The sequence below is a fragment of the Vipera berus genome, assembly GCF_964194415.1.
Source record: "Vipera berus genome assembly, chromosome: 2".
NCBI lineage: Eukaryota > Metazoa > Chordata > Lepidosauria > Squamata > Viperidae > Vipera > Vipera berus.
This window is the reverse complement of record NC_138203.1, coordinates 73,269,987-73,292,746: the sequence shown is the minus strand read 5'-3', so window position 1 is coordinate 73,292,746 and position 22,760 is coordinate 73,269,987. Positions and strand designations below refer to the sequence as shown.

Here is a 22,760-nt window from a genome sequence, read left to right as displayed (position 1 = left end):
GCAATGCTCTCTACATGGGGCTGCCCCTGAGGACCACTCGGAGGCTTCAGCTGGTGCAGAATGCAGCCGCGCGAGTTGTGATGGGAGTCTCCCGATACTCCCATGTAACACCTCTTCTCCGCGAGCTGCATTGGCTTCCAGTTGCCCTCCGGGTGAGATTCAAGGTGCTGGTGATGACCTATAAAGCCCTAAATGGCATGGGCCCGGATTATCTAAGGGAGCACCTGCTGCCAGTGTCAATTTCCCATCGTCCTGTGCACTCCCACAGGGAGGGCCTCCTCAGGGTACTGCCGGTCAAGGATTGCTGACGGGCGATCCCCAGGGGGAGGGCGTTCTCTGTGGGCGCGCCTGCCCTATGGAATCAACTGCCAACGGAACTCCGGACTGCCCCCGACCTTCGTTCATTTCGCCGGGACCTAAAAACCTGGCTCTTTGAGCTATTTGGTCTGGACTGAGGAGTTTAATGTTTTTAAATTGTGATTTTAATTTTTTGTGGCTAGACTTAATTTTATTTTATTTTAATTTTATATTGTATTGTTTTTAAATTTTGCCTTGTAAACCGCCCTGAGTCCTTTGGGAGTAGGGCGGTATATAAACCGAATTAATAAAATAACAAATAAATAAATAAATTTGAGTCTCATTATTTTTGCTTGCAGAATTAAATCCATTATTTCCTTCATAAAATTGAATGTTATTTTTTATATGAATTCTCATGTAAAAACTATTAATATTAAAGATATTCTAGTCTATATAAATCTGTCTAGCACTTCAATTGTATTGAGTACCAGACATAAATGAATCATGCAAGCTAATTGAAAGTCATTGAAAATCATTAAACATGAAAGTGAGACATAAAGTTTATCTAATCAAAGATAAGATATTTGTAGATATTTTGGACTAGGAGCTTGAAAGTTTTGTTTCACACAGCTAAATACTTTGTAGTTTGTGTACAAAGACGAAAACCTAAATAAAACTTAAGGAATAGTGTCCTTCCTTTCACAGCCTGTTGGATTCCAACTTTGGTCCCTTTCTTTAGCTTGTTTGAATGTATTCTATAAATATAAATATTATTTTGCAAAAGTTCCTAAACAAATAAAACATACAAAACCTTCACTCTTAAAATGGATTATTTAACTGCCAGTAGAACAGACAGATTGGATTCTTCTGCACTTTGGCAGGCCTGTCAACCCAATATGACCTGGTAGTTAGGGTTGGATCAGAGACTGTTTAAGAAGTTTGGGAATACATGGGAAGGTGCATGAAGGTGAAGGGGAAAAGGACTCGCACTGAGTGAGCAAGAGTCCCAGATTCTGTTTTTTAATATATTTGTTATTTCAATATTAATTTGATTTAGTATATAGCAACTCTTACATGGTAACAGGAAAAGAAATAGTTTAAATTTCCAATCCTGCCCTTAACTTATGAAATTGGGTTTTATTAACTTGAAGTTTGCCAAGATGTTTCGCAGTCTATATTGTTGAGGAGAGGGAAGAAAAGCAAAACTTTGTGTCATGGAAATACAAGACAGAAGGAGATAATTAAGATGGAGCATAATCTTTGGGAGTTCCATACAGTATAGTTTTGTGTTCTTTCCCCCTGTGCACATTTCTTCCTTTGCTTTTCAATTGTTTCATAGCAAGTCTTCCAAAATGTTAAAAGATTACCAAAATAGATAAACAATGAACTAATCAAATGTTTTTGAATACATCTTGGCAGATCAAGAAGAAGCTTTGGCTCAATACTGCTGCTGTAGTCTGATGAGGCATTACTAACAATGTGGTTGAGTGCTATGCTGAATAGTTGGGTGCGAACATAGATCATTTCTCATTGCCTCAAAAGCAATGCCATCCCAATCATTCTCCATCAAAGGAAATACCAAGTGATCTTCATCTAGTAATATTACAGAGAGCCATGAGTATATGATGCACTCAGTACTTTTCAGAAACTCATTATGGTTGACAGAAAGAGACCTTGACTAGTCACTCTCTTCTCAGCCCAACTCACCTTATGGGATACTTGTTGTGGGGAAAATAGGGGAAAGGAGGGGTGTTTGATATGTTCACCACCTTGAATTATTTTGTAAAAATAATGTGGAAAGGAAGGAAGGAGAAAGAAAGAGAAAGAAAGAAAGAAAGAAAAAGAAAGAAAGAAAAGTCATACAACCATACTGATAGGTGATTCTATATTTTAGAGGGTACTTCTTCTGGAGAATAACTATTTGAATGTATTTACTTCAACAGCATGTTGCAAAGGTGCTGTTGAAAAGGTAACTTGACTTTCTTGGCTTTTTCCTTGAAAATGTTTTGCTTCTCATCCAAGAAGCTTCTTCAGTTCTTCAGTATCTTTGGGACTACTATGATCTAAATGACTGAGAATCTCCGTAGACTTCCATAGCATGTCTTCACCAGCAAATTCAGGCAATATGAATGAGTACCAGTGAATACACTGTATGTGTTTGAATTATTTTAAAGCTATTGCTTGTGTGTATGGGTTTTGTGTGGGGTTGTTTTTTTATGAGATCTGAATTATGGGCATAGTGATATTTTCATCACTTTTTTAAAAAGAGCTCTGAACCATGCTGAAATATGTGTGTGTGTGAATGAAACCAGTTTACTGAAATTAAAATGTACCTGGCAGCTAGTATGCCTCTCCAAAGAGTGCTTCGTGTCCTTTTTTTGCTTTTTAACTCAAGTAACTTCAATGATACAATTGCCTCCTTTTTATAAGGTCAGAAGTCCACTGAACACCATACATGAAAACATGCTAGAAGACATTGATCTGTCATTTACATCCTTCTTACGCAACTGTTTAGCTTGAATTTGTGCTGCTGTCAGAGGCAATAAGGGTCAGCAGTTGTGGTGACAAATTGGTTTTGACAAGCTTAATGACCTTAGGAAGAAAAGTCTGCCCCTTGATAGCAAGTACAGAATAATTGGTTAGCTCAGCTAAACAGGGAATGTGTCAAAAATCCCAAATTCTCTTTGGCAAGTCAATTTTACCATTCAGCAGAGGTGAGGTAGAAGGTTACAACCAGCATTTTTAAGCATACAAAAGTATCCACAGTCTTTTTTTTCAAGCCAGTCCATTTTATCTAGTAAGACATCGAGAAGAACAATCAAAGCTTTCAATCCACAATCATGGGATAAAGTTAAGCAGATTGTAATGAAGAAGTTGGCTATATGAATAGCATTTAGAATTATGATCATTTGAAAATTGTCAGGGATTTTTGCATGCTAGTGAAAATGTTCTTTTAATCTTAAATTTTAAAACTGACAACATGATATATAAAACTAAATTATCTATACGTGAAAGATAGCAGCAGATCTGCATTTAATCTATTCATTTGTAATCTGCTGTTATAGCTTTAGAATATAAGAAAAAATAGATGCAAGCAGCACAAAGGTATATAAATATTAGTTAATCTTTTTAAAGCAATTATTTGTTGTTTTCAAAAGGACAGAGTTGTGGTAATGCAATCTCTTTCTTTTTATAGAGTTAATTCAAAGCAAGGCTGCATTGATTAAACTATCTGTTAGTTACAAGGAAACATTTTTTTCTACTCCATTTCATTGGAACAAGGAGTTGTGCACCTCAGGGTGGATCTGTGCTACTGCTAAAGAAAATGTATTTGTTTTAATAGAAAAAGCAGCTGATAATATATGAGAATGTTGTCTTATTAATCATGAGTTTAGGATGCTATTCCACATAATGAAAGCTGTCATCTGCTGGTGAACAAAATTAAGCCAAATAAAAGTTTCCTTTTCCAATTTGTGTTTTGCATATAATAGCAAAATATAGTCTCAGATTTGAAAAGGTTGTTGTTAGTTGTGAAGTCGTGTCCGACCCATCGCGACCCTATGGACAATGTTCCTCCAGGCCTTCCTGTCCTCTACCATCTTCTGGAGTCCATTTAAGCTCACGCCTACTGCTTCAGTGACTCCATCCAGCCACCTCATTCTCTGTCGTCCCCTTCTTCTTGTTGTGATTCAGGGTCAGCCTGTGGGTTCGGCAGTTGGGTCGGACGACTCAGAGGAGGAGGGGGGTGTTGAAGACCTTGCTGAGGGGGTTGAAGATCTTGCTGATGAGAGCCCTCAGCCAGGCCCCTCCCACTTGGTCACCACGGAGACCCAGCTGTGTGAGCCTGACAGTGTGGATGAAGATGACCCACAGCTGGCCCTGTTCAAGGACGCCCGACGCAGGAGGCAGTCAATTAGGAGTAAACAGAGGAAGGCAATGGGGCTCCTCGGAAGGAGGCAGAGAGAAGCCACACCCTGAACTCTATATAAGGGGAATGTGTGGGAGGGCTGGTTTGCTGAAGGCAACCGCTTGGATAGTTCATGTTTCTTAAAGCTCCTGTTTCTTGGTTTGTCTTGTTCCGTTTGTTTTTGTGGTAATAAATTTGGCAGGCGTAATTCCAGCCTCTTGCCGTTTGTAAAGGGGTTGTCCCTGCTTTTGCTGCAGGGCCGGTAGCAGGCTGGTACAGAACACTTCTCTTGCCCTCAACTTTTCCCAGCATTAGGCTCTTCTCCAGTGAGTCCTTCCTTCTCATTAGGTGGCCAAAGTATTTGAGTTTCAACTTCAGGATCTGGCCTTCTAAAGAGCAGTCAGGGTTGATCTCCTCTAGGACTGACCGGTTTGATATCCTTGCAGTCCAAGGGACTCACAGGAGTCTTCTCCAGCACCATAGTTCAAAGGCCTCAATTCTTTGGCGCTGTTCTGTACCAGCCTGCTACCGGCCTTGCAGAAAAGGCAACCCCTTTACGGACGGCAAGAGGCTGGAATACGTCTGCCAAATTTATTACAAAAACAAACAAGACACGAACCAAGATACCGGAGCTTTGAAACACTATCTGAGCGGTTGCTTTCAGCAAACCATCCCTCCCCACACAAGTCCTTTATAAAGAGTTCAGGGCGTGGCTTCTCTCGCCCTCCTTCCGAGAAGCCCCATTGCCTTCCTCTGCTTACTCCTACTTGACTGCCTCCTGCGTCGGGCGTCCTTGAACAGGGCCAGCTGTGGGTCATCTTCATCCACACTGTCAGGCTCACACAGCTGGGTCTCCATGGTGACCAAGTGGGAGGGGCCTGCCTGAGGGCTATCATCAGCAAGGTCTTCAACACCCCCCTCCTCCTCTGAGTCGTCCGACCCAACTGCCGAACCCACAGGCTGACCCTGAATCACAACAGATGCTCAGCCTTTTTTGAAAAGGACCTCTACAGTAGTATATTTCTAGATTATATTCTTACTTGTAGAATACAAGTAATAATTCTTTTCTGAACAAAAAAAACTAATTGGAAAAAGCTGAGGCGGCTAAACAAAAAAAAATAGAAAATGTTTACTAAGCAACAAAGTACATATTAAAATTTTGCAACACAGTTGCATATGATTTACTTGAGGAGTGAAAAGTAGAAACTTCTGGGACTCCCACTGACTGAAATACTGATTGAACATTGAAATAAAACTTCCTTGCATTTTCTTTTAATTCAGCTATTCTTTCTGGCCATTTTTCTCTCAAATCAAATGTCCTGCTTTATTGCACTTCACACCAAGCAAAAAAAGAATTAGAAACAACTGCAATAATGAAAGAATACTGCCCACATTCTAAATATTAGGCTACATTTATTCAATCTCTTTAAACTGAATGAATGTGAGAGTGCCTCTGATGAAAATGCAGGATGTTTCCCATATCGGATTATTACATAAAAGGAAAAGGTGTGAAATGCTAATATAGTTGGATCAAATAATAGCATCATGTAGAGAGCCACCTGTTAGTGTTGAATTCCTTCTCAGAAAAAACTGAGGTTTTTTAAGGATTGTAATTATAAGTGTTTAACCATCCTCTGCAAGATGTAAAGATTCATTTTTAGAATACTGAACATAAATTCTGAATTGTAAAAAAAAAATCATAAGGGCTACGATGCAATTAACTATTTCTTTTAGGAGTTGATTTACATTGTAGCATCAAAGAAAAAATAATAAACTTCTTATTTATCTTATGCTAGAGGTAGGAAATTCCTGGCCACCAGCCAGATGCACACCTCTTAAACTTTCAGTCTTGATCTTTACTCTTTCTCCACATCAAACCGTCTGCTCTGTAGTATTTATTTTGCCTTTTGTACCTCTAATTTACGAGCTAATAAAAAGAATCGGGCTAAAGTTAGAAAGAAAAAGTTGGAATGCAATTGAAATTATGCTGCTAAAACTTTCACTGGTTCTTTGTTTAAGATACTTTTCAGATAATTTATGCTATCTGGAACCTTCAGTTTGAGATTATTATATTTGTATGGAATGTTTTATTTTTGTGTTTTATAAATAAATCAGTGTTTCATTGGAAACTAAACAGATTGTAGTACAGAGTACCTTGAAGTACTGGAGTACAGAATTTCAGGATGCTTTCAGAATGTGATAATGATTAGAAAAACGTTTCTTTGCTTACAAATCATATAATAGCCAGAAACAGAAGATTTCGCCATGATGTCACTTCACATTTCTGGGACCTAAAAACTTTAGTCTACAAATCATATGGGCAGAGTTAATGAAATATTTATAATTGTATTTATAGTCATCTTAGAAAAGTGTTTCTAAAATAGGTTGACATAATAGATAACATAGGCTTACATTGATCTGATCTATGTAATTGCTTGTTTCACACATACTTCCAGATTATTTTCCTGATTTTAAACATTTAGTATAGTGATATTAGTTTAATTGGGGCTCAATTTAGATTACTTGGTACCTTCAGAGTCTTGGCAGGCTCTTGGCCTTAATTGGAATGTTCTGATAAGTTTTAGCACTTAAAGCAGTTAGACCTATTTGGGCCTTATTGTGAAAGATATTAAAATCTGAAATTACATCTTGTAAGGAACTGCAATTTTAGAATTATTCTTGTTTAGATGTGGTGGGGAAAGCACTTTTTTGGGAAAAAAAATAGTATGAAAAAGAGGTATCCTTAATCAACTGTTAAGCAATGATACTTTAAAAACATTTTAAAAATTATTTATCCCAATTAATTGTATAATTCTATATATTGTATAATTGTATTATACAAATACTGTATAATTATGCCAATTTATACAATGTATACGATGATTTAATTGTATACATTTTATAATTGTATAATTGAATATTTTATTACTACATTTATATTATTATGAAAAGTTTTAAAAAACATTTTTAAATGACAGAAATATTCTCTGGTAATATTTAAGGAATCTGGAACATAGAGAATATCCAGTGTTACAAAATAAGTGGTTTGAGGTTTAAAGAAATGCTAAGTACATTTCATATGCCCTAAAAATCAGCTTTGTGGAATATGTTGCATTCAATGAGGTTGAATAAGTTGGCCATTTTTAAAATGCTGAATATGTAGTAAATGTGCAGGAACATTACTACAAATATTTTGGGCCTGTCCAGAAGTAGTTTCCTATTACTTGGGGGAGGAGACAGGCAGAATTGAGTTTAAGCACATTAATGAGTGTTAAATTATATTGCTGAAGTTTGGAATTTATCAGTTTAGGAAGAGATTGTTGCAATAAACTTGATTTTATATTCTGAAAAGGATAGGTGTGTATCGGATATTAAAGGCTGACAAAATGAAATTTATCAGCTCTGTATTTGAACTAGCTCTGAGGCAAGATTGGAAAATAAGATTCTGTATTCTCTAGCTTTAATTAATTGCTTAAAAATTAAATTGTAATAATTTGTATAATGCTATAATATTGATAATGTAAAAAATAAGGGGAAATCTCAAAATTTTAAATTTCAAAATTTGAATTGTATTAATTTTGGTGGATTTATTTATTCATTTGTTCATTCATTCAGTCTTCAGTGATTTAAATGCCTTTTCCACACAAACCCCAATTTTTTTTTACTTTGCATTGTTTCATTTTTTAGGCATATGCTTTGTCAGTAAAATTTTAAGTTAAAAGTAAAATATTATTTTTTTTAATATTGATAGTAAAAATCATCTTGAAAAATAGCTCATGTTCTCTATGGTGTCCAATTATTCTGCTGGTAATCTTGGAGAAAATATAATTACTAATCTAAGAATTTGTTTGTTAACTTGTATCAAAATAAACTGTTTTTTTAATACCTCTTAAACTTTGAGGGACACTGCAGAATTTGTATTCATGGAGAACCAATGTTCCCTGTCTATTCTCTTCTTGATGCTAGAGCAGTATTATGTATAATATTAAGGACAAGTAAAACATTTTAAACAGTCAAGGAATAGATCAGAACTGAATAGTTCAAATGAGTTGTGTGATAAATAAGAGTACAATTTTGTCAGATTACCATACAGCTGTTGCCCACCTCACTCCCAGTTAAATTTCTCTACTATCTTATTTTCTCTTATAACTCAGGCTCAGTCTGCCTATTGTGTATTTTTGTGTTATAAGATAGAGCTAGTTTTGTTTTGTACTTAGCAATACTCCCATAATCCTCCAATGTCAATGCACTGCTTTTTCCCAAAATTCATGGCATTTCAGCTAAGAGCAGAGTCCTACATAGGACATGGTTTGATTGCCTAAACTGAGATAGATAGACTTAGGGGAATGGAATGGAATGGAATGGAATGGAATGGAATGGAATGAAGAAGCAGAGGTTATATTAACACGATTATTTATTTATGTTATTTTATTTTAATTCCATTTATATCCCGCCCTTCTCCGAAGACTCAGGGCGGCTTACAAGCTTAGCAGTAGCCTTCATTCTATGTATATGCCTGCTTGTTAGGGCTTTCACACACACCCCAAGCGGCATTATTACAAAGTCAGCTTATTGCCCCCAACAATCTGGGTCCTCATTTTACCTACCTCGGAAGGATGAAAGCTGAGTCAACCTTGAGCCTGGTGGGATGCGAACCTGCACTAATTGCAGGCAGCTGGTGTTACTTAAGGAGGCATTAGCCCACTGCTCCACCAAGGCAGGTGGAATATAAATCTAGCTGGGTCAAATAACGATTTTCCTTTTCCCAGAGTGGAAAAGCAGTAGAAAGCCCACATGTGAAGTAACATAGTGTTAGGGAAAATCTATGCATTTCTTACATTTCTTACATTACCATAGTACTATAACCTATGCCGTTTTAGTTAAGTTTCCCTTCTATAAATTAAATGCTCCTGCTCATGTGAAGTTCAAACCTATCATTGGCATATCTGTTTTTATTTTTTTAACTGCAAAAATGAAGATACATAAAAGCACAAGACTGTACTTGGTTGCTAATTTATTTAGTGAAGTTTCTAAGCCAGTCTTCTCCTGTCTGAATAGACAGATTTCATTTTAGTGGAGATATTTCTATCTGTTCACACTCTGATTTTCTATGCCAGTCATTTAAAACCAATGTCACTGAGAATAAATAACAGCCAATTACATTAAACCCAATGTTTCATTTTAGTAAGAACTCTTCAAGTTGTAATTAAAATCAATGTTAATTTATCTAAACATATTGAAGACATTAAAACATAACCATTTATTTTAAGGACTGTCTCTTCCATTAGGTAAATGATGCTTTTGGTCATAAAGAGCATGTTTATAGAGATTTCAATGCATTTTAGTTCTTTTTAAAAGGCTGTATTATTAAGTGATCAAAGAGGAGAAATTGCTGTTTTCCTTTCCTTGCTTTTTTTTACTAAACAATAATAGTTTCATTTTTAAATATAATGCACTCTGCCTGAGTACCTACAAGAAATTCCTATTGCTTTTCATGAGACAACATTTCAAATGTGCACAAGTCTGCAGATTAAAATAAAGTTCACCAAAATAGTGCAGATTGCAACAATAATGACAGTGCTTCAGCTTTTAAACAAGAATATTCAAGGAGGACAGAAAATGATAAACTGTATTGTAACATCATAATACAAACTGTATTGTTTAGATTTTACCTCACATCAAACACCACAATGTCCTTTTAGCTTGTGATTGTTAGCTATGACCCTTAAAGATATTTGAGGGATTGAAGGTGGCCCTGGAGATGCCATCGGAGATGGTGAATGTTCTATTTTGAGAACTTCACAGACAAATCTTCATTGGTAGTTCACTACCTACCAACCCAAAGCTAAGATACTTATGCTTGTGCATAACAATTTATTGGACTATTATAGCATACTCTACATGGGGTTGTCCTTGCAGAGTATTTGGAAGCTTCGGTTGGTGCAGAATGCAATAGTGTAGGCAGTCAGTGCCATGGGTTACTTGACACATGGGACACCATTGCTTTCAATCCTCATTGGCTTCCATTGCTTTTGGGTGCTGATAAACTTGCACCAACCTTGCTAGCTTTTCACAAATCCTTGAAAGGGACTCAGATGTTTGTGCCTGAGACTGCGCTAGAGTTCTTCTCTTGGATTTGCTGATGGTTGTTTTTATGTTGTTTGGGTCCTATGTGTTTTTAATTTTATATTAGGTATTTTATCTTCTATTGTCTGTTGCCTACAGTTTGTCATGTGAGATGAGTTGCTATATAAATCAGATAAGTAATAAATTAATAAAATAGCCTAGAGCCAAATTTCTCCAGGACCATCTAATTCTCCCAGTATTTTTAAATCAGTTACATCCCAGCATGGATACAGCTAATTTTACTTGTTCTGAGGGATAGTATTATTGCAGAGAGTAAGGAAGATGCCTTTGACTGATATAGGCAAGATCCATTACCAAAGTGACAAAGGGAAAAACATATCTTAAGTACAAAGCAACCAGAAACTATATGGAAGTAAGCTAAGACTATTTTTAATGAGTGTGAGTATAACAGAACCTTGCAAGTCTGATTGTGCTGTATCTCCTCCCCTTATACACATATCTATTAAGGAAGTATCTGTCTGAGCTGCTTTCACATACTTTTTATTTGTTTTAGATTTTGTTTTTCTCTTGGTCACTTGAGTAATGACTCCTAGTTATCGCCATCTTCTTCTCTCTCTCTATTTATAAACACACACACACACAGCAGCATTGGAATATTAAAGTTAACATTGGAATATTAAAAATAACTTAAGATCAAATACTTTAAAATTGTGAGATTATAACATTATAAAATTTCAAAGATATAAATTCTAAGATGACCATTTAACATTGTCCAATAAAGACAGAGGGAAGACCAACCAGCCCGAGAATTGCCTGGTCCCTTGTCTCCCCGCCCCCCATGCAAGGCTGCAGAGCTAAATTTTGACCCTTTATGGAAGACTGGGACAGTGGGGTAGGGGTCTGCCTCACCTCTGGGGAAAGGATGTTCCATAATGTGGTGGCAGTGGCAGAAAAAGCTGTCTTCCTAGAGCCCTCCAGTTGAAATTCTTTGACTGATGGGGTCTGCAGCATGCCTTTCCTGCCTGATCGAACATGACAGCTCTTGTGATGGGGATGAAGTTGGTTTCATAAGTAGCCTGGCCCCATGCTTTATCGGGCTTTATAGAGCTATTATATGTTATAGCATAGAGTTGTGAAAACAGTTTCATCAGAAAGACTGGTCTTTTTAAATATGAATTGTGGTTGTGGAGAAAATTGCTGAGAATACGTTGGACTGCAAACAGGACGCATAATACTAGATAAGCTAAAATCAGACTAATCAATGGAGCACTGACAATGAAGCCAAAGCTAAAGCTTTAGTACTTTAAACATATAATAAAAAAAGCAGGGATCATTTCCCACATGCTTGGAAAAATCAGAGGCAATCAAAACGAGATCAAACGAAGACAAATGGGCTAGATGTAATCACTACACTGATGACACAAGCATGAGCTTAACACAAGCATGAGTTCAAAGAAGCAGTTACTGACAGACTATCCTTGCATAATACTGTTTGTCAAGTTCACAAACAGTCAGAAGTGATTGAATAACAGTAAGATCAGATACGCAAAAGAGCTTACTCCAAACCCCTTGATATCAGTGAGATTTATTCCCATGTAAGAGTGTTAGGATGAGTATCTGCATGAAATGTTGAATGTTGAACATAATGAGTCTTTGGGGTAGCATATCATCTTCAGCTGGATATCATTAGAAGCTTATGCCAATAATATTAACTCTAAATAAAAATGAGACCAAAACCAAGGTACAGAATAGGAAAAAAAAATACAAAGCTAATTTTTCCTAATAAGCTATTTTCTAGAGAGCTAATTTCCAAGTTCTCTTTTCCTTTTGATTGCTCCATATGGATTTGAAATTATTAGCAGCTGATATATACAGAAATATTCTTTTCCAAGAAATTTGCTGTAATATTAATTATCTTCACAGAAACAACAGCTAAGTCAATTAAGACTGTATTTGCAAAGTTTCATTGAAGCCCAGTTCTAAACAGGTTAGTTTGATAATTATTTTTACAAGCCAGAATATATGCTGTTTTATATATTGATTATGCTGTACACCGCCCAGAGCCCCTCTTTGAGGGAGATGAGCAATCTAGAAGCATAAAATATAGGTGTGTTTGTGTATGTATTTATCATTTATGTAGGCTTATATAGTGCAAATGAGGTATAATCTGGACAATTCTCTTTAGGTTTATGCAAAAGCAGATGTGAATATCGTTGTTCTGAAAGGTAAATTAGCTTATGAGTGCAATTGCAGAGATAAAAACCTGACTAAATGTTCTTATCTACAGTTAAGCTGTATCTTTTTTCCTGGTAAATATTCATAACGATTTCAGCTTTAATTAATTCAAATCCTATCTCTCTTGACTGAGATTGTCCAGCCAACATTTTGAGGATAATACTTATGTTTAAGACATTCCACTGGGAATGAATTTTAGACTGTTAGGGAATTGCATTCTGAATAAAACAGAGCCCAATATCTTGTATTTAAATATTAATGTACACAAGTTTTGCTTTATCATTAAAGATGCCTCCCTTCGTTTTCAGGATTTCTCTTTAAAAACATGAGTACCTTAAAATTATGATATTGCTATTAGATGAATATAACAGATGAATATAGGCAGTATTTTGATTATTTTGATGAAGCAGTGGGGAAAGTTTTAAATGCACATGTTAAATTACCTGAGCAACATTATACTGTGTTATTTATTGATTGATTGATTTTATATATTGCTTCTCATTTAAAACTTCTCAATGGTGCTTTATAGTAATATATAGTAATATACAGTATTTGTTACTTGGTACTGTATATACTTGTGGATAAACTGACTCTCAAAATTTTGTATGTTTTTTTACAATTGGCTTGTCTGAGGATGGTGGATCAGGGCAATTCCATAGAGCATGTCTACATTCCTTTGCATGCATGTCTTTATCTTTTTTCACTCCTGATGAACTAGTGTTTGCTCTCTCTCTCTCTCTCTCTCTCTCTCTCTCTCTCTCTCTCTCTCTCTCTGTGTGTGTGTGTGTGTGTGTGTGTGTGTGTGTGTGTGTGAGAGAGAGAGAGAGAGAGAGAGAGAGAGGTACTGTATGTATGTATGTATAAAATCTTTCTGATTTGTGTTTATGAAAGGCTTGTAGAAAAATTCAAAAATGGTGCTGTTTGAAAGAACTAAGTGAGCTCAGTTAATCAGTGATGAATAAGAGAGGATCAGAAATGAAATAAAGTCAGCCTTAATCTGCTTGCACTGCTCTGGTTTTAGTCAGTTATACAAAGGGTTAAGTTCTTCCCCCAAAGGGGTCAACTACCAGGGCTTTTTTTCTCATAGAACGCTCAGAACGGAGTTCCGGCACCTTTTTTGGATGGAACATTGTAGGGTAGGCAAGGCGGGTTGTATGACATGTGTGAGTTCCGGCACCTTTTTCTTTTACAAAAAAAGCACTGTCAACTACTATAAACGGAATCCTCTGCAGAGGCATTTGGTGAGAAAGGAAGGAGTCAGAATAAAACATTGTGCACAATACAAATAAATTATATTTCCCTCAGTTAAGAAAAGGTATTTACGGATTATTTTTTCTAAATGAAATAATATCCAGTAGTAACTGAAATGGGAGATTTATGAAAACTTGCAACAAATCCAAGAGGAAAACAAAACAAAAATCTCATTGATTTTATTATGAATATACAACTGTTTGCATAGCTTCTCTATATATGCAAAACTTTTCAATTTAAATTAACATAGTAACTTAGGGTTCTATATTTAAATATATTTCTCACACCATTTGACTTTTACTGACAAGAACAATAAAATGTAGTGGTCCAACAATTGCCTTTCTGAGTTAGATTACAGCTTCAGTTTGGATATACGATACCAAATACAAAATAATAATTAGGAAAACATTTTAAAGATTATGATGATGAATATTATTATCATATGTTAATACTTCCATAAAGCCAAATGGCTCAGGTTTACTTCTCTCCAATAGGCTTAAAAACAGCAAAAAGTTGACATGTATTAAAATGATGAATTGCAGAAAAAGTTGTTACTTGATCTTCAAACCTATATATAATAACTCATAAGTTATTAACATTTCAGTTTGAAAATGTGACTGAAGAAAACTTAGTTTCTTGCTTCATCTAATTATAGCTCTGTAAGGTATAAACAAACTAAGCTTAAGTTTAGTTTAAACCCATTTATCAAATGAAACTTTTCATGTTATGTTCAGAAAGCATGATTCTAATCTTTTTCTCTATTATGATATTTTTGAAAATGCTCCAATACCCCTTGTCATGGATTTAGTAGCAGATGCTTATGGAAAGGAACTTATTCCAAAAAATATTCAGCATTGAGGGGAAGGATAAAGGGAGAATTTTTTTGTTCTACACAGAAAAGAAATATGTAGTATTAAGTGCATCGCTAATTTGGGTTCTAACATTATTTTAACTAACCTACAACATTGGGCAGAATCATTTAACTTTAAATCTTGTAACCTGTATTCTTATTTTTATTGCCCTGTACACCGCCCTGAGTCCTTCAGGAGAAGGGCGGTATATAAATCAAATAAATAAAATAAATAAATAATGTATAAAATTTTTAGGCAGATGTATGGGTGCTAAAGCATAATCTTACTTTTATACAAACAATTAGGCCATGTTAGATTTCTATTTTGCTTCATTTTTTAGGTTACAATTGTATCCTATGCTGCAGTATGTGATAGTTATATAGGCACAGAGATGTAAATTGGCTGAATTATCTGAGAGTAAGTCCTAATTAACTCAATTACCGTATTTCTGAAAAAAGATATATAATTGTATTGTTAATGACTTTCTGTGTTGTTTGACCACATCTAAAACTGACTCTAGTATACTCCTTAAGAATTTGTCTGAAAATCCAGCACTATATGCCCCATGTTGATACTCAGTAAATTACTGTAGGTGGAGAAATTAGGAGTGATCATGCACATTTAAAGCATTTATATCTGCTCTTTTCAGAAACATGGATGAATCCATTAATTTGCAGAAGCAGGGACAGTAGACTTCTCTTTATGACATGCATTAATAAACATCTGCAATGGTTAAATACTAACTTTTAAGCAGTTAACATGAATACATACAGTAGGCAGCTTGTGTGCAAAAAAGAGGGGGGGAAATCACTTCCTTTAATCTTAGAAATATTATTTTGTTTCCCAGTTCGAAGGCTGCAAGAAGGCCTTTTCTAGACTAGAAAATCTGAAGATTCACTTAAGGAGCCACACTGGAGAAAAACCCTACCTTTGCCAGCATCAAGGCTGTCATAAAGCATTCAGTAATTCAAGTGACCGAGCCAAGCATCAGAGGACGCACCTGGACACTGTAAGGGAAGAATATGATTTTAGATAATATTTTGCTATCCTGACTGATGTCTTGCAGACATTGTTTATTAAGTGCACATAGAATGGGGACTTACAGTGGAACCACGGTAGAAGGATGTTTGCACATGTTATTCAGGTTGCTTTGAAATTCAGTTCTTGTTATAAGAAAAGAGATCATTGTGACAGACCTTTCTTTTTATAAGTCTAAGAGGCTCAGGCTGCCTACTATATACAGCATTTTTATTCTATAAGATGCAAATTAGTTTTGTTGTGATATAGGGCAGTGTTCTCCAGTTCGCTCACCCATTTCTCTTTCACAAATCCATCAGCCTTTAAACAAAGCTTTCCATATATCACATTAAGGTAGCCTTTCTCAACCTCCCCCCCCTTGAGGAACCTTTGAAATAATTTTCAGGTCCCAGGAAATGCCTGCATAAAAATATTATATCTGCTGCTCATGATACATTAAACATATAAAAAAGTTTTTTCACAATCTCTCGCAGAACCCCTCACAATTTCTCACAGAAGTCTTGAGTACATGGAACCCCAGGTGAAAAAGACTGCATTAGGGCATCCAGATACTCCTGCTTCTAAGCTCCACATAGGGCATGTTTTGATTGCCTTAAGAGATATGCAGAAAACTTAAGAGGAGTAGATCTGAATGAAGAAACAGAGGCTACAGTATATTACTGTATAGTTATTAAATAAATAAATATGATATAGTGCTTCTTCTCATACATACCATGCCAGAGGTGGTGCAAAATTGAGACTGAAGACCATGGGTCCTGATACAGAAAATAAATTATGCTCTTATGTTTAGGGGAAAGATAGATGGGCATTTACAGGCATGTAGTTCATAAAACAATAAAAGCACCCATCTGAACCCAACGCCTTGAAACATTGAGCATTGTGTCCTGTAGATAGCCTGATGCTGTCATAAGGATACTTCCAATGACATTTGAACGCAAATGTCCCTGCACAGAAGACACTTCTGTTGAGATTATTCCTGAAGCAAAATGGAAATAGTCCTGAACAAAGGATCTTCCTTTAAGCATACACATTTATTTGTTTGCTTGTATTATTTGTTTGTATTATTTTTACAAACAACCCAAGGTGGTGAACATACTCAAGATATCTTTCTCTATTTTCCCCACAACAACAGCGCTGTGAGATGAGCTGGGCTGCAAGAGATTGACTGGCCCAAAGACATCCAGCTGGCTTTCATGGCTAAGGCAGGACTTGAACTCACAGTCTCCCACTTTCTAGGCTGGCATCTTAGAAATTCAATTAATAATAATAATAATAATAAATGCTAGACCAAACTGGCTCAAATGATGCAACTGTAGAGAACCTTTATTAGGTCACAACACATCAACACTTCAAAAGCAGTTCTTGAAATGATTTCATACAGCGCTCATATATACTCAAAATATTTAGGAATTTCTATAATACAAGAGTAAATAGGGAACCAATGCGAGTTATGTATGTATGCTCGATTTTGAAATCCCCAAAATTATTTCAGATGCACCAAATAATTGTAGCATAGCCCCCCTTTAGGTTCAATCTTATAACTTGAGGTGTATATTTCATGCCAAAACCTATCTGAGTATGTTGCTTCATGCTGTACCTATGAGATTCACAGCTGGGAGCACATTTGCATTAGTGTTGAAATCTTCATTTGGGAACCATAACATGGGCTCTCTGAATGGACCAAATTAGAGCTGGCTGTGATGTTGCTAGTGCTGCTTTTTTTGCAAAAGCTATACAAGTATATTTTTGGGAAAGTAATACTAGAAAGTTGCAGTAAAAAAGAAAAGGTTGAAGATACGTTTAGCTGGGCTTTGATTTAGCCTTCAGCTGAGCTTTCCTTTGAGGAAAACAGATGTGCCATCATTTGCAATTACAGGAAGAACATGTATTCTATATATTATGTTATGAGACATATATGCGCTGTGAGTACATATATCGGACCTAAAAATCAACAGGAAGTGTCTGGTCCACAGGGGAAAAAACCCCTGAACAACATCGTAAACCAAGGATACAGGGAATGTTACCCATGAAGACAATTGGGACGATAGAAACAACTCTTAGAAATTAAACGTTAAAAATGGGATATGTTCTTAAAAAACAAATAAGAAATGTTGACTTTTTCATTTCCCCCCCCCCCAAAGAGATTGTTCATAGCCATGATGTTTTAATTAGTGCATGGATATTTCAAAAAAGTTTTTATACTTTCTGGAAAAATTGTTATATGACTTTTAATATATTTAAGCTTTAGCATGTAGCATTTGTGCTTCATTTCTTCCTTGCCTGCCATACCCCAGACTAACCTTTCCCCTTCATTCTCTCTTTCTGAAGCAGGTTTCCTCTGTATCTCTATGTCTGGGACTTTTACTACAACTTCTTTACCTCAACTTCTAAAGAAATACATTTTCTGACTAAACTAAAGTTTTATATGAGGGATGCATCATTGTAAGTACGAGTAGAGATGGCAGAAAATTTATTTGATCAATATGTAAAATGCATGTCCGCAGGGTATGGTTATAAAAGCTAAAATGATGGATGCCACAGTGCAACTGAAACTCTACCTGGCTTTTATATGCATTGCACACGATTCCCATAAAACAGGCCATAAATTCAGTCACACTGTTGGCGGTTGCCAATGAGACAACCATTCTGACAACCACATTTTGACCAGAACTAAAGACTCTGCTAAATGTAAAATAAGTCTTTTCTGCCTCTGCCTTTTTTCCACTGATGGCATATTTATTCCACTGGTACATGGTCCTGTAGAAGGTTTATCTTTACTCAACCATACTGAACTTTGTTTATATATAAATACTACATAATAACCCGCCTCAAAAGTTTTACTCGTCCATTTCCCCAAAATGCAAGCATGATTATATGAGCCATGGCAGTGTAGTGGTTAGAATGCAGTATTGCAGGCTGACCAGTCTTCCATCCTTCTGAAGTCAGTAAAATGAGAACACAAAATATTAGGGCAATATGCTGACTCTGTAAACCTACTTAGAAAGGGCTGTAAAACACTATGAAATGATATGTAAGTGCTATTGCTATTGCTCAGAAGTTAAGCACTTTCAAATTATCCCATATTCCGCAGGCTTCCTGGAAATCATCAGGAATAAAACCTTTGGACCTGGAGCTGCAGCTATGAAATCTTCCATGGGATTTGGAATATTTTTCAATTGGTGCAGAATTTAGCTGCACATATAGCTCTTGTCCCAAGAAATGAATCAGCATGTGTAATGTTAGGACTATGGGTTTTCCATAGTGAAGGAATGTGTGAATAAAAGTTTTGAATTGAGCTTTCAGTGAGGGGAAAAAAGTATTTGATCCCCTGCTGATTTTGTACGTTTGCCCACTGACAAAGAAATGATCAGTCTATAATTTTAATGGTAGGTTTATTTTAACAGTGAGAGACAGAATAATAACAAAAAAAACCAGAAAAATTCATTTCAAAAAAGTTATAAATTGATTTGCATTTTAATGAGTGAAATAAGTATTTGATCCCCTACCAGTTAGCAAGATTTCTGGTTCCCAGGTGTCTTTTATACAGGTAATGAGCTGAGATTAGGAGCACTCTCTTAAAGTATAAAAGACATCTATCCACAGAGGCAATCAATCAATCAATCAATCAGATTCCAAACTCTCCACCATGGCCAAGACCAAAGAGCTGTCCAAGGATATTAGGGACAAGATTATAGACCTACATAAGGCTGGAATGGGCTACAAGACTATTACCAAGCAGCTTGGTGAGAAGGTGACAACAGTTGGTGCGATTATTTGCAAATGGAAGAAACCCAAAATAACTGTCAATCTCCCTTCGCCTGGGGCTCCATGCAAGATCTCACCTTGTGGAGTTTCAGTGATCATGAGAACAGTGAGGAATCAGCCCAGACATGGGAGGATCTTGTCAATGATCTCAAGGCAGCTGGGACCATAGTTACTAAGAAAACAATTGGTAATACACTACGCCTTGAAGGTAATACACTATGCCGTGCAGTGCCCACAAGGTCCCCCTCTCAAGAAAGCACATGTACAGGCCCATCTGAAGTTTGCCAATGAATATCTGAGTGATTCAGAGGAGAACTGGGTGAAAGTCTTACGGTCAGATGAGACCAAAATCGAGCTCTTTGGCATCAACTAAACTCACTGTTTGGAGGAGAAGGAATGCTGCCTATGACCACAAGAACACCATCCCCACTGTCAAACATGGAAGTGGAAACATTATGCTTTGGGAGTGTGTTTCTGCTCGGGGGACGATGGATGGGGCCATGTACTGTCAAATCTTGGGTGAGAATTTCCTTTCCCTCAGCCAGGGCATTGAAAATGGATTATGGATGGGTATTTTAGCATGACAATGACCCAAAACACACGGCCAAGGCAACAAAGGAGTGGCTCAAGAAAAGCACATTAAGGTCCTGGAGTGGCCTAGCCAATCTCCAGACCTTAATCCCATAGAAAATCTGTAGAGGGAGCTGAAGGTTCAAGTGGTCAACGTCAGCCTCAAATGACTTGGAGAGGATCTGCAAAGAGGAGTGGGACAAAATCCCTCCTGAGATGTGTGCAAACCTGGTGGCCAACTACAAGAAACGTCTGACCTCTGTGATTGCCAGCAAGGGTTTTGCACCAAGTACTAAGTCATGTTTTGAGAAGGGGTCAAACACATATTTCACTCATTAAGATGCAAATCAGTTTGTAACTTTATTGAAATGAGTTTTTCTGGCTTTTTTTGTTGTTATTCTGTCTCTCACTGTTAAAATATAACATTAGAAATATAACATATAAAATTAAAAATGTTCATTCTCTTTCATTCTAGCTATCTTTTTCTGTACCAGAATCTTCATGGTCTTTCTTTTTCTGGTTTTATGAGTGATATTTGCAGTATTGCCATTTCAAAATGTACAACATTGTAACTTGTTATTTCTTTTCATTTTGTAGAAACCTTATGCTTGTCAGATTCCTGGCTGCACCAAACGATACACAGATCCAAGTTCTCTAAGAAAACATGTAAAGGCCCACTCTTCTAAAGATTTGCAGGCCAGAAAAAAGGTAACCTTCATAGACTTCTCTGCCAAGTGAATCATGTGCAGCTCTAAAAGTCATATGAAAAGCACCTGTAATAACATGGCCATCAACAGAAACAGTTTTCGTTTGCACACTGATAATGATGAATAGAGAACTTACATTCTAGCAGAATAGTTTCTAGCCTGCATGCATTAGTATGTTGTAAGTGGAAAACTTTTGCATCATTTTACAATTAAAACACCCCAAAAATCTAACATTGTCCATTTACAACTTTTCCTACTATATGTGTATGTCTCTGTGTACATAAGTGTGTGTGTGTGTGTGTGTGTCTATATAAATAATATCTTGTATACTATTTCCTCAAATACACACATTCTTGTATGTATAACTTTTGTACTCATCTGTCCTAAAGATATACATTTTATATAATTTTTGAGTCAATATTTGAAGAGACATTGGCAGACTCCATGAATTAAGCAATTGTTTTTGCCACATCAGATTCCATCAGATTTCATTTCAAAAGAAATCCGCGACAAACCTCTTCAACATTGGCTTCCAGTTCTTTCCTATGACTATAAAACAATGCATCTCTTATGTCTAAATAGTTATTTATTATTGCTTTAGACATGTGGTTCTGCTCTATATATTGCATATTGTTTTCCCTACAGGCTCATGTTAGTTTTTTTTTTACTATTCTGTAGCCTCTCAGTCCATCAAAGAATGAAATGGGATGGGATAGAAGACTCAGTTTAGCTTCAATTATTTATAATAATGTGACTTCGTTCTTGTTCTGCTTTTGCATTCTTTTAATCTTTCAGCTGACATTCAGAATATATTTGCTGAACAAAAAGAAAAAAGGATTCATGTTAGTAATCAAAAGAGCGTGAAAATATCTTGGAAGTTATAATGTGTAATATTAATGTTACAGTATACTTAACAAAATCTTAAAAATGACATTTACTTCATGCTTCATTCTTTGAAATATTTTCTTGTATAATAAATGTAAGGAATAATGAAAGTCAGAAAAAAAGTTATGTCTTTAATTAAAGAACAAAATTGACTTAATAAAAAGGTTGTTTTTTCCCCAAAAATGGGAATTCATAAAAAAAATAACCTTAAAAATTCCAAGGTGATAAAAAGCTCAAAGAAGTAATAGATCCAGCCCCAACCATTCAGCTGAACAGAATGAGATCCTTTGCTGTTACACCCAGTTAGTCATGGATTTGTTTAATATATCCTGCTTGACTGCCTCTAATCCGCTTTCTTAACCTTCCCTTTGCCCATAAAATGACATTATTTTCTCTCTTAAGATATAGCTTGTCCTTCAAAATGCCATGAACATATTAGAAATTCAAGGATATATGCCAAAACCCATGTTCTTACTTCACGAAATCTTGGCAAGACCTTAATGATAAACACGGCTATAGATTCCAGTGAAATGATTTTCAGTAATTGTGTCAGCATGTGGTTACGCTGATATTGCCAGTATCCTAGTGAATCATTATAGCATTTTGCTCTTCCTTCTGGGAATTCAGCTGAGCCTTTAGTACAAATGTAGAATGAACACCACATGCCACGCATACTTAAGACTAGTACAATCAATGCATACCCTATCCAAGGAGATTATAGGAAAGCTAATGAACTTTGTTTTTGCAAGTAATGTGTCTTCCCTATGGATGCATCTAAGAGGCTTTTCAGTAGGGTTAACCATTTATTCCAGTTTTATAATTAGATGCTATGAGAAAAAAATAAATGATGTAAATAGGATGCAAGCTTATTCGAAGGATTGCCAGCAGTTGATTTCTCCTTGGTCAGCATCATGTCTATGTCTATGTCTGTTGGTCTAGTTAAAAGCATCAGCATTGCATTCTCTTTTGTAGTGTATTGTGATCTTGCACTAAAGGGGGGCAGCTTGTGGCATGCACTACAAATGCCTATATTCTTCATCTCAGGCGAACCCGATTCTAACAGATCTTGAACAAGATAACCTGCAACCTGAATCCAGGTCTGTAGACGATAAAATTTGCCCTCCAACAGTGGCACTATTATTATAGTATAAGGTGATTTGTTTGTAT

At 36.1% G+C, this 22,760-nt stretch overlaps 1 protein-coding gene across 1 annotated transcript in view; it reads left to right on the top strand.

The window, feature by feature from the left end:
- The window catches only part of GLIS3 (GLIS family zinc finger 3), a gene marked incomplete at both ends in the record, with an annotated part of 134,743 nt that overhangs the window by 75,469 nt on the left and 36,514 nt on the right, over window positions 1-22,760 (top strand). The window contains 2 exons of the mRNA XM_081321217.1: window positions 15,476-15,637; window positions 20,599-20,709. Coding sequence (XP_081177343.1) covers window positions 15,476-15,637; window positions 20,599-20,709 — 273 coding nt within the window. The remainder of the gene's footprint in view (window positions 1-15,475; window positions 15,638-20,598; window positions 20,710-22,760) is intronic.